This window comes from Hemicordylus capensis, chromosome 7 (genome assembly GCF_027244095.1).
Source record: "Hemicordylus capensis ecotype Gifberg chromosome 7, rHemCap1.1.pri, whole genome shotgun sequence".
Lineage (NCBI taxonomy): Eukaryota > Metazoa > Chordata > Lepidosauria > Squamata > Cordylidae > Hemicordylus > Hemicordylus capensis.
Window position 1 is genome coordinate 5,679,025 of NC_069663.1, and position 14,508 is coordinate 5,693,532.

General features: G+C 53.5%; 1 protein-coding gene across 3 annotated transcripts in view; it reads left to right on the plus strand.

The window, feature by feature from the left end:
- Positions 1–13,978, plus strand: part of LOC128332777 (uncharacterized) — a 162,693-nt gene extending 148,715 nt beyond the window's left edge. For 2 of the 3 annotated variants that reach the window (XM_053267499.1, XM_053267500.1), the window contains exons 4-18: positions 7,150–7,235; positions 7,584–7,662; positions 8,076–8,167; positions 8,691–8,760; positions 9,061–9,230; positions 9,625–9,747; positions 9,866–9,986; positions 10,076–10,213; positions 10,555–10,728; positions 10,906–11,055; positions 11,280–11,399; positions 11,501–11,609; positions 11,928–11,990; positions 12,258–12,449; positions 12,744–13,978. In XM_053267499.1, the coding sequence (XP_053123474.1) occupies positions 7,618–7,662; positions 8,076–8,167; positions 8,691–8,760; positions 9,061–9,230; positions 9,625–9,747; positions 9,866–9,986; positions 10,076–10,213; positions 10,555–10,728; positions 10,906–11,055; positions 11,280–11,399; positions 11,501–11,609; positions 11,928–11,990; positions 12,258–12,442 (1,560 nt within the window). In that variant the 5' untranslated portion in view covers positions 7,150–7,235; positions 7,584–7,617 and the 3' untranslated portion in view covers positions 12,443–12,449; positions 12,744–13,978. Of the gene's footprint in view, positions 1–4,453; positions 4,700–5,022; positions 5,087–5,716; positions 5,803–6,125; positions 6,199–7,149; positions 7,236–7,583; positions 7,663–8,075; positions 8,168–8,690; positions 8,761–9,060; positions 9,231–9,624; positions 9,748–9,865; positions 9,987–10,075; positions 10,214–10,554; positions 10,729–10,905; positions 11,056–11,279; positions 11,400–11,500; positions 11,610–11,927; positions 11,991–12,257; positions 12,450–12,743 lie in introns of those variants that run through there. The other variant, XM_053267498.1, reaches the window with a different exon arrangement.
- Positions 13,979–14,508: the final 530 nt, after the last annotated feature.

The following is a 14,508-nucleotide window of genomic DNA, read 5'->3' on the forward strand; positions in this document are numbered from 1 at the left end:
GCCCAGGGAGTTCAGCTAACTGAGCCAAGAGACCCCTTCAAAGTGGTCATACTCTGATATTTAGCAGGGGGAGAGCAACCTGTCTCCCCTGCGGCTCACGCCAAATTTGGTCCATTTGGGGCCATGTGGGAGCGCTGAACATGGCCTCCGGCAGGGGGTTTAGAGGGAGGGTTCACCACCCTGCCCCAAAGAGGTCCAATGTGGGGGAAAGACCACCCAAGTTCTCAAAGCGGTTTGATGAGAAATCTAGGGTGGGAGTCCCCACTGGCTGCTTAGGAATGACCCCGGTGGGTGTGAACTGGCCCAGCACATCCTCAATCCTGCTCTCCTCTCTCCTTGACAGGACATGGGAGAAGGATGCCCCTCACTACGCGGCGTGGGCAGCCTTGATGAGGCAACTCCTGTGGCTCCTCTCAGGTACGTCCTCCTGCTCCTCCTGGGTTATCTGGGCCCATTCTTGATTTATGGCACCTTGGATTTCAGGACCACTTGGGATCCTCTCAAGAAACATGGCCCCTGCCAGGGTTTCATTGTTGGAGATCCAGCTCCAGATGCCATCGGCCTTTGGCACCAGTAACCCTGATGACCACGACAGGTCTCTCTCTGACCAACACGTAGCCAGAAGTCAGATAGAGGTCTTTTCCTCTCAGCATCTTCTTCTGAATAAAGCAGATTAGTTTAACCTTGTGTGAATCTCCCTGCTTATCATGGACAAGCTGTTGCCCCGGAGACCCTGTTGACTTCTGCTGTAATGGGAGAAAATTAGCTCCTGAATACTCTGCCATAGAAGTCATGACCCCCAACATTAATAAGCCCAACCCCGCAAGAGGTCCCAGTTTGCAAGGGGCACCCAGTCTAAGTTCTGACTATTGGAATGTGGGAAAGACAGAAAGGAATGAGAGCAGGGGCAGGCAAAGGGAGTTCCAAAGGAGAAGAGCCGATCCGTCTGAGCTAGCTGGGTTCTGGGAGAGGATCCAGGGGTTCAGGCACAGGAGGCCAGGGAGGGTTCTCATGCACATTTTGCTCCCTAGGGTTTCAAAGGAGGATGGGTGGGGTGGGGGGATCGGTCCCCTAGTCTGCTCTCTGAGGACTGAAGGGCTCTGGGGCTCCATGGGCTGGTGTGCCTGGCCCACTATTTCTCAGGCCCTGGATTCCAGGTGAGCCCTGCAGCACCCAGAGCGTGAGGCTGGAGCCAGGGTGTGGCTGGCTGCTCCTTCAGGGCTGGATCTGCTGGTGCCTCCTTGAGTGGTTGCAGGGCAAAGGGAGCAGTTGAGATGGGGAGTGATGGAAGCCCCTCTGGGGGGCAGAGGAGGGGGTCGTGGCAGCCCCTCGGAACAGGTGATGCTGAGTCAGACCATTGCTCTACTCTGACCAGTAGCCGCTCTCCAAACCCCAACCAAGGGAGCTGAGCTGTTTTAGAGGTTTTTAAATTAGGCAGTATATAAATATATATAAATCCAATGAATGAATGAATCAGGAAAGAAAGAAAGAAAGAAAGAAAGAAAGAAAGAAAGAAAGAAAGAAAGAAAGAAAGAAAGAAAGCCCTTTATGTTGTTGAGAGCGGGGAGGGTATATAAATAAAAAAATAAAATAAAATAAAATAAAATAAAATAAAGAAAGTCACCTTTATGTTGCAAGGAGCTTGGAGGGTTCTTGCCTTCACCCCTGCCCACTGCTGGAAACTGGCTACTCTGGTTTCCTTTGACACACTCACTCACTCACTTGTGTCTTTTGTCCTTTTTCCCTCTCAGTGACTTCCAGCCACAGGAGATATATGAAGAGTGCTCCGTGGCCAAAACAAGCAAATGGTCACTGGTAAGGGATGAAAACCCAGTCTGTACATGGCAGCGCTGGGAGGGGGTGGGAGAGACCCCATTTCGAGCTAGAATAGAGGGCGTGTGGTAGAGATTCAGTCTTAGCAAGTTGAAGGGATGCTTTGAGAACTTGTCTGGAAAAGCCATATGCCTTGATATTTGCAGTGGTAGTAGCAGTGACTTGGGTGGGTGGGATGAGTGACAATCCGGGCTCAACTACAAGTGACTCAGGCAAAGGTTGGAGACCCTCGCTATGGAGGAAGCATCATGGGAACTTTTGGGATGGGAAGTGCTGAAAGGGAAGAGGGGTGTGTCTACCTATCTTCCAACCTCGCTACTTCATTCCGCTCTCCTGCCCCAAATCACTCCCTCCCCCAGGGTTCTAGACTTTGATTTTGTTCTGGACTACCAAGCAGAAAACACATCCAGGAAGGGAGCAGTCTGGAGGGGAACTAGAGTGGGAAAGTCTTCTTTGGGGTAGATGGTGCATTCTTCCCCCACTGCCACTTCTTGGCTCCTCATGGCCCACTTTCTGGTGTCATTGAAAAGGGCCTCAAAACACGGGTCTGCAGCATCAAGTGGCCAATAGCTCTGCCCAGCAAAGAGAAGAACTTAGCTAGGCTTTCCTTAATTAAAGGTACCATTAAAGAAACCATAGTGTCCCATGTAGCAGGAGGCCTGACTCTTCTTCGGGATCCTGCCACTCCAAATGTTGTGTAATAGCCATGATCTCACCCGACTGCCCAGGAATAAGCGGAAAGCTGGTTTCTGAGGTTCAGTAGATTCTTGGGTTTGGTTTCCTCTCTGAGCCGTTACACCTTGGTAGACATGGTTTTGAGGTGCTAAGGAGCCACCTCCTGCTTTAAGCTCCTCTGTTAAGAAGGACCTCTTGAAGGAGGGTTGATGTTTGGACCCCAGATGCCCTGCAAAGGTCAAGTGGGCACCAGAGCTCCCGTTCCTCTCTCCATTCTCATCCACAGAAGTCATTCTCGGATGGCTCCAGGATTCAGACCGTCAACACTGGGAACGAGATCCTGGAAGACGCACATGCCATCAGTTCCCCGAGGAGGTAGAGTTTCTTCTTGAACTTTTGTGTAGGGAAGGTTTTCTGTCCCCCTGCCAGCCTGGATCTGGGATGGATCCAGTGCTGCTGACTGGCAAGAGGTGCAGGGCAGACAAAAACGATGTCTTCATACATTCTGTAGAAGCAGGGGCATAACTAGGTTGGAGTGGGCCCTGAGACAAGATTCTTAAATGGGCCCCCCCGCCCAGAAATTTTTAATAATAATAGTAGTAGTAGTAGTAGTAGTAGTAGTAGTAATAATAATAATAATAATAATAATAATAATAATAATAATAATAATAATTCAATTTCTATAGCGCCCTTCCAAAAATGCCTCGGGGCGGTTTACAAAGAGAAAAAGGTGCCTCTTTGCCCCGTAAGCAGGGGGCTTTTATTCTCACATTTCTGTCCTCATTCAAAACATACAAAAAACAGATGTACAAAATTGAGCAAATGAGGAGAGAAGAATTATATGGGAGTAAAAAAATTTTTTAAAGGAGTCAGGAAGTGCATCTTTGGAGGCTCAAATGGATACCTTTCAGGCACAACTATTTCCAAGTCAAAAATTCCTTTTTCATGTGGTGTATTTGCAAAACCAAGGATTTGAGCTTGAAGTTCATCTAAGCGACTTCCAGTCTGCTAGCAAGTAATACCCGGTGGTGGCTCTGTGGATAGCAGATGCAGCTCCCTTTTCAATCATGAAGCTCTCTGCATTGTGCTCCGTTTTCGAAGTAGAGCTCTAAGAACGGAGCCAAATGCGCTCAGGGGCGTAGCAAGGTTGGAGTGGGCCCTGAGAAGAGATTTTAAAATGCCCCCCCCCCCAAGTCCAGGGCTTCCACACACCCCAGGCTTCCAAGGATTTAAGTCTGATATTTCAAAATATGTATGCTGCCAAGAAATACATTTCACTGAATACACACACACTTCACAATATATAGTGATATACATTGAATACTATATCTTTGTGCTACTTTTAATGCCTAGAACACACTAGAAACACTAATGATTCAAATGGGCCCGTTACTGCAGATTAGCAAAGGAGACTTTCAACCATGCAGGGTGAGCCTATGTTTGTTTTCTCAGAATTCTGAACAAATTCAGTCCAGTTTGATTCCAGGAGGTTTTTCACAAGAGGCTTTGAAAGCCCTTTAACACACATCTCCTCTGGAATGGAGGTGCTGCATTCACATGTGGGCCAGATTGACCCTAAGGGGGAAAAATATAAAAGCACAACACATGCGTCACAGTTCTCACTCATGTCTCAGTTCTCACTCAGACCTGGGTTGCAAAACAATTTGAACAGAAGTGTATTTATGAATGAATGAATGAAGACATAAATAAATTTGTTCCAGAAGTTTTTGTAATTTCCTGCCATGAAACAAGCCACTTATAGGACTTTTTAGAGGTTTTTTTTAAGCCAGCAAATTTTCCAATCAGTCTTCCATGAAATATTCAGAGACTTCTCAGTCTCCCCACCCCCCATCCAAGCCCTATGGCAAGCAGATCCCTACCTGGATATAGGGGGCGGGGGGCGGGGTGTGACCACCAAAAGGAATCCACCTTCTACCTGGCCACGGCTGAGCTGTCTGGCCTGGGAAGAAGAGGGTCTGCTGCAGAGAACTGGAGTGGCCACTCTGACTGCCAGCCTTCTTCCTGGGGCTGGCCAGCCTACTCGAATTCAGGCTTCACGGAGGCCTACACGGAGGCCTCCCTGGAAGCCCCGCCCAGCCGCCGATCAGCTGAGAGGCGCCCGGGAGAAAAGCAGCTTGCCTGCTGCTTGGATGGCCGACCAGGAGGACCAGCAGGAGGGAGGGCAAACAGGGCAAGGGGCTGAAGGGTCTTGGGGCTGGGCAGGGGGCAATGGGGAGTCATGGGAGGTGTCTCTGGGGGGCCCCTCAAGGCAGTGGGGCCCCGAGGCGACGGCCTCCCCCGGCCTCATGGTAGTTACGCCCCTGCGTAGAAGCATTCACTCTTCCAAGATGTGGTGGTGATGTCCGCTAGCTTGAAGGGCACAGAGGATAGCTTCCTGGAGGCCTGCCGGATGGCTGTCCCCTATTGGAAGCAGAGTGCTGGGACAGATGCATCTTTGGTCTGATCCAGCAAGGCTCTTCCGAGGTACTCAGGCCATTGTATTTCTTCCTGCAGTGTCTTCACGGTTGAGGAGGATGGATGGTTTCTCCAGACCGTGGACACCGAATGGTCTTGTGAGGTCAGGAAACGATTCCAGTCGCTTTTGTGGATGGGCTGGTGGAGGGGTGAGGGGAGATTGCATCTCCACCGTCAGGAGACAGAGCGGGGTCAGATCCTGAAAGGGGAGGAAATCCAGCTGCTGCATGTTGGCCAGAGGATTACAGTGGGAACGTCGTGGCTAGGGAAGGATTCTGCAACCCTCTGCCTCTCCTTCCAATGGCCACCTTTCTGGGTTTGTGTGCTTTGGATTGGAGGCATCAAACGGCTCCCAAGACCCTGAGACGGGTCAGGAGAGGAGAGGGTCTTCCTGGCAGAGATCCTCCAGGTCTCTTGACTGAAGAGGCATTTCTGTAGAGACAATCCTGGTCCCCTCAGGTAAAAACAGCCCACAGCAGGAGGGATGGCCCTCACTCCGGACTCAGGGGCCCACCTTGTCTCTCCCTTTGGAAAGGCTGAGCTAACACAGTTAGAATTAGAACACATGGTTTCTTTTTAATAAGTTTTTTTTGTTTTTTAAAAAAAATCAAAATAATTTAAAGAAATAAAAATGAACTCAAAGAAAATGTCAGGGGGAAAACTCCCTACGAATCCTAGGCCCTAGGAAGATCAGAGTGAGTACACTCATTGGAAACCTTTGTCTCATATGCAGAGTCCTGACATCCAAGAGGCCAAGATCCCAGAAGACAACACTAGGGATCAGGAGCTGGACGTGGAGAGCTTTGTCAGTTCCCCGAGGTACTCTTTTCTCACCTGGAGGGGCAGCTCCATGGCTCATGGAAGTAGAGGACCTTCCTTAGGAGCCCATGCAATTTTTTGGGGGGTGGAGGTGGTTAGTTTAGCAAGAAGCCAAGGGTGGACAGAAGCTCCGAGCAGCATGGAGGGTTGATTCCATGGAGACAGGTGTCTCCATGCCCAGCCCGTGGGCTTCCTGCAGGCATCTGGCTGTCCACTCCTGGAAACAGGGTGTTGGGCTGCATGCCTCATTCATCTCATCAAGCAGAGCTCTTTCTAAGCACTCGTGTTCTGATCTCATGTGTCTTCTTTCTTTCTTTTCTTAGCGTCCAGAGGCCAAGCACCGTGTTGAGGAGGCTGCAAAACACCGCTGCTGACCAAGAGCCATCCCTTGGAGAGGTCAGGAAGCCTCAACATCCAGTCCCTCCCTCGGAAGAACTATGGGTTGGGTGTGTGGGTCCCCCGTGTTGTCCAGGAGTAGAGAGCATGTGGAATGGCCCCAGTTTTGATGCTGCCGGGTGGGCGGCCATCTTCTGACAGTTGTTTGCTTAAAGCTATGGTAAAGGGACAGCCATGCCCTTAACAACACTTCATCACAATGGTGGCACGGTGGGGGTGATAGGATTAAAGAATATGGCCGCAAGGAGATGGTGGCTATGGCCTTGACTTCTGGTCGAGATCTCACAGTTAAAGGTGGAGCATCCTGTTGCTTTAATGGCAACCATTGAAAAACAGTGACAAATAAATGAAGAATGAATAAAAATACAAAACAATAAGCAAACTAAACCAAACCAATGAGAAATGAACTAAATGAAAAAGGGAAAAGAAATGGGAAAGAAAGTGGAAAGGAGACCCAGTTTGGGCATGTTTTTGCACGTGCCTTTAGTGTCCTCACTAAGGAGCCGACTGAAAGCATGAAGTGGACTGGAAGTGGTCTTTTCCAGTCACCAGAGCCATCAGGGCCCCAGCTGAGTGAGGGAGCGCAGCATGTCTTGGAGTGGGGGGAGTTGATGCCTTTCCCCTCTGCCATTTGCATGAGTGCGCGAAGGCCTGAAATCAGCCCGACCGACCTCATTGCGAGGAAGGCGGGCACGAGAGAGGAGCTCTTTTGCCATCTCTCCCGCCCGCCCCCGCCAGCATGCCTGGGCTCCAAAGTGGTTTTTAAGAAAGTTGAAAATCAGGAAAGCGGGAAGAATTATGTCCAGAACGGGACGATCCCCTTCCGGCCCACTTCCTGCATTCAGCTCACCTGGTGATGACCGCTGGAAGGCTGGCCTTTTCCCTGCTGAAGCCTAGGAAGCTCAATGCAAGGGCCATAGCAACCATTTCTTGCCCTTCTCTCCTTCACAGAGTTCTTCCTTCCCGGGGGCCGAGACTCCACATGCCAGCTTGGAGGAAGAGGGGTTGGAAGGGGACTATGCCACCAGTTCCCCCAGGTACCTTTCTCAGCTGAAGGGCCGCTCCAGGGATCATAGAGGCGGATCACCTTCCCTGGGAACCTTGGTTGATTAGACATGTTCATGGAGGAGAATCCAGTTGAAGATTATAACCCATGACAGCCAAGGAACCTCCGAATCTCGAGATATCTCTCTCTCTCTCTCTCTCTCTCTCTCTCTGAATAAACACACTTTAATGCCACATGTAACCAGGTCTCAAGTGGTTCACAACCAACTAAATAGGCATCTGGCTGTCCACTGTTGGGTTCTGGGCTACACGTGTCTTTCACTTGATCCACAGGGCATGCATTGCTGTTCTTATGCCATGTCTCTCCTTTCTCCTCTCAGAGTCCAGAAGCCAAAGAAGTGGCTCATCAAGAAGATGATGAAGAACACCTACACGGTGGAAGACTCGTCCTCCGCGGAGGTGAGAAATGATCCATTTCATCATCCATTTTTTCATGTGAACGGGCTCTAGGTTGTGTTTGTGTGTTTGTGTGTTGTGTGTGTGTGTGTGTGTGTGTGTGTGTGTGTGTGAGTGCCCTGTTCCCCAGCAGGAGTCAGAAAATGGAATGGTTCTAGTTCTAGATGCTGCAGGATGGGAGGGATTGTGATTGGTGGGATGGGAGGAAATGCATCTGAGGCATTGGAAAGGGGGCAAAAATGTGGTGAAAGGCTCTTCTGGGCTGAGATGCCAAATGCCTTTTCTACCAAGAGGCAGGTCTTATTTTAGAGCCGGATGTCTTCCCAACCGTCCCTTGGGCTTGGTTCCTCTCAGAAGCCTCGCAAGGTCAACGCAAGCCCTGAAACGCTCCCGTTTCTTTTCTCTCTCCTCCCCAGTGCTCCTCGACGGACGAGGACGACACGATGCATGACATCAGCAGCATCGAGGACGAGGTGTGGGACTCTCCGCTGACCCCCAGTTCGGCCAGGTAGGTACCCTCGTCTCAGCTGAGGAGCCAGTAGGGAGCTGGGGGGATTTTAGCATAGCCAGCAGAAGGCTGCAGGGGACAGGGGCAGCCCCCCCATGTCTGAGCCCCATAGAGGGATGTTTCCTCCTACCTCCTCCCTGAGAAATCTGGAGGGGGAGTTCACCCAAGAAGGCCTATTGGCAGCCGGTGCAAGAGAGACACCAGCAAGTCTATTGCTGGCTGTTAGCAGAGGGAGCTCTGAGACCCCCATGCTGTTGGCATGAGCGGGTGTTGGGGAGAAGGAGCAGGGGAGGGCTCCTGTCTCGATGCCCCCTTTGAACACTTCCCAGGGCTTCTCAGTGGGGAATGAAAGGCTGGACTTGGGAGATCTCTGGCCTGATGAAGTTCCCCTGCCAGCCACCTCCCAAGGGAGGCGAGATCTTTGCTTAGCATCTCTTTGGGTGCCCGTGTACTTCTTCAGCTGGCTGCCATCTCCAACAGGACAGTTCTTTGAGAAGCTTTTCTCTCTCCTCTCCTCTCTCAGGCACATCGGCGAAGAGGAAAGAAGAGGACAGCTGGCCCCAGATTGGTTCTCCTCGGTCCATCTGGGAGAGGTAAGGGGCGCAAACCAAGGATGACTTGACTCCACCCATCTGCCCCTCCTTTTCTGCACTACACAGGATGGCGGCTTGGATGGCAGACACTGTTCACACGGGAGGTGGGGACTTGCCCTTTCCCCTTGTGGATGTCTTTCCCTTGCAGTTGACCTCATGCACCCTGAGCCAAAGGCAGCACCCTCCAGGCCCAGATGTGGGTGCAGACACCCATGGCACTGGCCTGGCCCTGGGGATTCTCCTGACCCATAACCGTCCCTCGGACTGTGTGCTGAGGCCTGACCCTCCTCTTCTTCGCAGGGGAGAGCAACAAAGAAGATTGGGGACGTCATCCGGAGCGTGGAGTATGCCAGTGAGGTGCAGGAGAGGTTCCCCGAACTCCTGGTGGGCCTGGTCAACAAGATCCTCACCGGCCTGCAGAACACCACCGAGGGAGTCGGGAACCGAGACAGCCATTACCTGCCTCCTGAGTAAGTCATGGCGGTGGGGAAAGCGGGGCCAGCAAGTCTTCCTTCCAGCACTCTGGGAGGACAGGCTAGGGTCATTTCTCCCATGTCCCACTCTGATGGGTGAGCAGCATTTCTGGCCTGTTGGGGTGACTCTGGCACAGATGTCCCCTCCCTCAGCTACACAAAGGAGAGCCCAGAATTTGCAGCCCTCTTGGCTCTGCAGAGAGCCTTAAAATGCATCTGCAGTGTTAAAAAGCCAGCTGTGGATAAAGTCACTTTACCTCTGTGGTCTCCCTCCCATGGTCCAACTCAGTCCCTCCACCCTTGATACTATGCCACCCCACAAGGAGTCCCTCCCTTGTCCACTGCCTCCACCCTTGACATGGTGGTGACAGCAACCTTCTCTTCTCTGCAGGGAGACCACGCAGATTGTCCGAACCCTGCTGGAGAGGGTGGCACAGGTGACCCCAGAGAAGACCTGCTGGGAATCCCTGTGCTCTCCGCAGAGCTGCCTCCAGGGTGTGGCCCTCTTGGTGAGGTAAGTAGGAGTGAATAGGAGATTCCTCAGGAGGCCTGGGGGCTGGGGTGGTTTGGGTCAGGTCTGCTCTTTCTGGGCCTCCCGCCCAGGACTCAGCAGGGGCCTTTGTGTGTTGCAGGGCTCTCCTAAAGACACCATCCTCCACAGTGGCCAGGCTGAAGGCATACCTGGCTTCCCTCTTCAGCCTCGATAAAGATCCAGAAGAGCATTCCCTCGCAGAGGTGGCCTTCTTTGTGGAGGTGAGAAGCATTTTCCTCAGGTGGGCTTCCCTGAGAGGAGGGTTTGGCCCCAGGGGCTGATGGGTCTTCTGCTCCTTTCCCTCTTTTAGCTGCTCCTGAAAGACCAAGACTTTGCTGCCTTAGAGAAGACCTGGACGCTCCTGGTAGCGTGGCTAGTCCACCCCAGCCAGAACATCCGCTACCTGAGCGAAAGGGGTCTTCTCCAAATTTATGGCACCCTGAAGGCGGTGAGTGACATCCCTGGGCATGGAGCATCCCTAGACATGGAGACTCCTCTCTTTGGGGAGCCCTTCCTGAGGCTGGTGCTCCTAGGCATCCCCAGGTGTGACAGGAAGATTTTTCCAGTTGGGAGGATTCAGCCTGTGGAACCCTTGCCACAGGATGAAGGAGAAATCCTTAAGGGAATGCATCTCTCAGTGGGAGCCCTGATTCCCCACGTGCTCCAATGCCGCCTTCTCACCCCTCTTGGATGGAAGCCAAGCGGCATCAAACATGGACAGCTATGTGGTCCATTTAGCAGGGGGTAGACTAGCATGTGTTCTCAAGGATCCACCTTTTCCCTCCCTAGGCGAAGAAACCCCAGGATTTTAGTGCCGGGATCCTGGGAGGGCTCAGGACCTCCAGTCTGGAAGCCACTTTGGGGGTCCTGGCCTTCATGGAGCGGCTGAGGCACTGTCCATCAGAACACCAGGCCACGGTGAATGCTGTCCTGGCTGCCCTGTGCCGCCCTCTCTTCCACCACGTGAGTACTTACATGCCAGCCCTCCGCCCCGGCTCTATGAGGGCCGGCCAACCTGCAGGTTCCGAACGGGTTGGAGAAGGGAAACCAGACACCCCCTAGAGACCCATGCAAGCTCTTCTGCATGGTGATGAAGGTGAGGAATTCCTCCCAAATAACAACCCCTGTTCTTCTTTGTAGGAGGAGGCTAAGATCCGAAGGGCAGCCATGAGGAGCCACCTGGATCTCCTGCAGCACCGCCACCACCATCATGAGGGTACAGAGGAGAACATCACGACCCTCATCGCGGTGCTGATTCATGTGGAGGATGAGGACCTGGAGGTAGCACAGGTGAGAGCCCACTTCTTCCTGCAACCCCTACGAAGGTGTTTAGGCTTCCCCAAGTCCAGCCGCCCAGTGGCAGACCCCAGAGTTAGCCTCACAGGATGGTGAATTCACGAGCTGTCCTGCTGTGGTTTGGCCTATCCAGGCCCTACTCCTTGAAGCCCCCTAAGAGGTTTCTTGGAATCCCTTGGCAGCCTTTTTCACTCCCATTCCGATCTTTCTTTTGGCAGGCTGCGAAGGACAATCTGAGCCTCCTGGCGGAAGCCCTCCTATGGCACCTGGAGGGCAAGCTGCTGGCGCGGGACTCTTACAGCCTGCAGGAGCTGCTCCACAAGATCGCCAAGCGTCTGGTAAGGGCAGCCCCTCCCTGTCCATCCCTCGGCTCAAATGGCTCAAGGACCTTTGGGCGATGCTTTGCTCACTCGGGATTTGTCTTTGCTCTTGATCCCAGATTCGGCAGCTCGGCACAGAGGACGCCGTGGAGATGGAGGCCACCAAGATCCTGGGCTTCTTCCGCAGCGAGCAGCCTTCAGTGAGGAGAACGGCTGCCCTGCTGATCGGTAAGCGAAACAAGACTTTTGGGTCTCCCTTAGTGGGTCGTCTTGGTGGGCAAAGGTTCATTCTCTTGGAAGGCACTGCCAGAAGGGTGTGGAGGGGCAGGAGCTGTTCCCTCCCCAGGAGGACTGGCCCAGTGAGCGTTAGCGAGGTCTCTTGGCTTAATTTCCTCCCAAGGTGACATAAGAGACCCTGGAGGAATGGCTCAAATTGTCAGTCCCAGACGGAGCAGAGAGGGGAGGACTTCCTCTCCTGAATGATCGGGTTGTCCATGCACAGTGTCCTGAACTGTGGTCCCATTTCCTTCCACCCTTGTTTTTTAGGTCACCTGGTCCACAAAAAGGGCAGCATCCTCACTGAAGGGAACATAGAGACCTTCCATGCTGGTAAGTGCCGGTTTCTGGGTGGGAAGGGGAAGTTTCTGTGAGGGGAGAGGCCTAGATTTAGGGACCACAGAGCTGGAATGGGCCACCTGTCCCCTCAAATGGAAGGTCCCGCTTGCATCCTCAGGGATGCTCAGCAGTAGGCTTTCCCAGAGTGCAGGGGAGAAAGAGTCAGGACTTGCGCCCTCTTGGTGTGGAAATGGTGGGGCTTGGCCAAGGGTGGGGTGATCTCTTCATGCCATTTCTGAACCTTCTCCTTCATCCCTCCAGCGCTGGAGAGCTTGCTTGGCGACCATGACCCCGAGGTCGGGAGAGTTGCCTGCAAGACAGAGAAGATCGTGAAGAAGGCCTTTTCCCTCCACTCCCGGCACGGGCTGCGGGCTGCCGTTCGGCGCTTGTGGGCGGGCTGTAAGAAGAAGAGACACCCGCCAGAGTACGGTGATCTCTCCACCTGACCGACTGGTGAGTAGACCAAGGCAGGGCTTCACTTGAAGGGGCCCCGATGGTTAGGGAGGGGGCTGGGGCTGCAGGAAGGGTGGGCAGGAATCTGGGCAACCCTCCCTTGTGTTGGAATGCCATCTTCGGCCCTTGTGTCTGGTGGTACCAGTAGCCAAAGGGAAAGAGGAAAGATCTCTCTTCCCTCTGGGAAATGAGGACACAAATATTCTGCCAGGAGTCCCTGGTGCTTGGTGGTGTCATGGGGGAGAGTGTGAGAAGACCCCCCATCTCTGAACCAATGTCCTTCTCTCTTTCCAGGAACAACAGCCCTGTGCTCTCCCCTTGAAGATCAGCAGCTGAAGGGAGGTTCAGGAAAGACCGTGCAGCGCAGGGGCCTCCCAGAAGACCTCCTCCAACCGCGTGGACACAAGATCTGTCCACAAGAAGACATCCAGCAGGGAAGTGCAGTTCTGTCTGAGGAGTGAGGGGGAAGCAGGCTCCACTCCCCTGGCCCAAGGAAGCCCCGCCTCTGGGGTGCAGAAGCCCCTCCCCTTGCTTCTGCTGGCAGGCAGTGGGAGGAGGCTACAGGACCACCTTGCCCCCAAATGGCCCTTTGGAACCATTCTTGGGCTTCCCTTGGGTCCGGGGAGGCTGTGTGGCCCCAGCAGGAGGGCAAAGTCACCGCCTCCCTCCATTCCCACCAGCTGGCCAGGGAGCGCCCCCTCCTCCTTCCACCTTTCTCCCCTTCCCCAGCGGCCTGGCTTCCCCTGGCAGGGGAAGCCCCATCCAGGCATCCGCCCCCTCCCCTGCCGAGGGTGTGCTCCTCCCCCCCTCCACTCCCGCAGCCACGCCTCACTCCCCCCTCCGCTCCCTCCTCCTTCCTCCCAAACCGGTGTAGCAGCAGAGGAGCCTGGGAGACTCTGGGCCCCCCCTGCAGCCCCAGTAGCGCCCCCTGGAGCTGCCCGGTGGCAGGCCAGAGAATCCTCCTCTCCCTCCTGCTCCATGCTGTGGCTGCACAGTCGGGAGCCCGAATTCTCTGGCTTGCCCCCCCATCAACCCCCAGCCCACTGCCCGATCCCCGCTTGCTGGGCTGCCAGAGTGGAAAGGGAGGAGGAGCAGGGCAACCCCACTGACGCTGCTTTGTGCTTCTTGCAGGCATGTGCTGCTGCTGGGAGGCTGGAGGAGTCGATCCGCCCCAGAAGAGGAGACCACGTGAACATGCCTGCAAGGAGCGGTGGGGTGGGTGAGGGCTGGCTGGGACTCCCCCCAATTTTGTTTGCCCTGCCATTCCCTTCTTCTGTGTGACCCTGGGCTTCCTCCCTTCCCTCCTTCCCTCCCTCCCTCCCCCTCCCTCCCAGGGACAGAATGGGCTTTGCTGGTCGCCCTGTTGGGGGCCGAGTAGGAATTTTTGGCTTTCCAACAGATTGGCCAAGATGGAAAGTTTTTTTGCCTACTCCATTCTGTCCTGTTTTGTTTCCTTTAGTTAGAAAGTTAAGTGACGACTTGTAACCTATTTAAGTATATTAATAAAGTTGCCCCTTTTGTTAAAAACATACCGTCGTGTCTGAGTTCCTCTTTTCTTCTCATCTCCCTTGGAGCGTTTGTGCCCACAGACTCCCAAGCTCACCTCTTGGCTGAGGGAGACGCTGCTACACTGCTACAGGTCCATGCAAATGCCTCTTGCTTGGAAGCACTCACTCAGACAATTGGCTTGGATCACTCCAGAGGAGCCCACTTGAGGTTTGCCGGCAATGAGGTTTGCTGAGCACAGGATCCTGGGAGCAAGCTGCACCTTCCAATCGAGTGCCCGGAAAGCACAGCCTTGGCAAGGCCTGGCAAGCTTACAAACCATCACTGACTGCCTCCAATACAGCCAAATATGACATGTGATTCCATTCCAGTGATTAAAAAGTCCTGCCAAGTATGAAATGCCATTTGTGCAGGAACAAGGCCTTGACCTCCTCTTGTGCTCTTCACATTTCTGTTTTGAATGCGTATTTGCTTCCTTCCTGTGCTCTGTAATAAGAAGCTGGCAGGGATCACAGCTCCTCTTTGACAGTTTGGTCTGGTTGGGGAAAGAGTC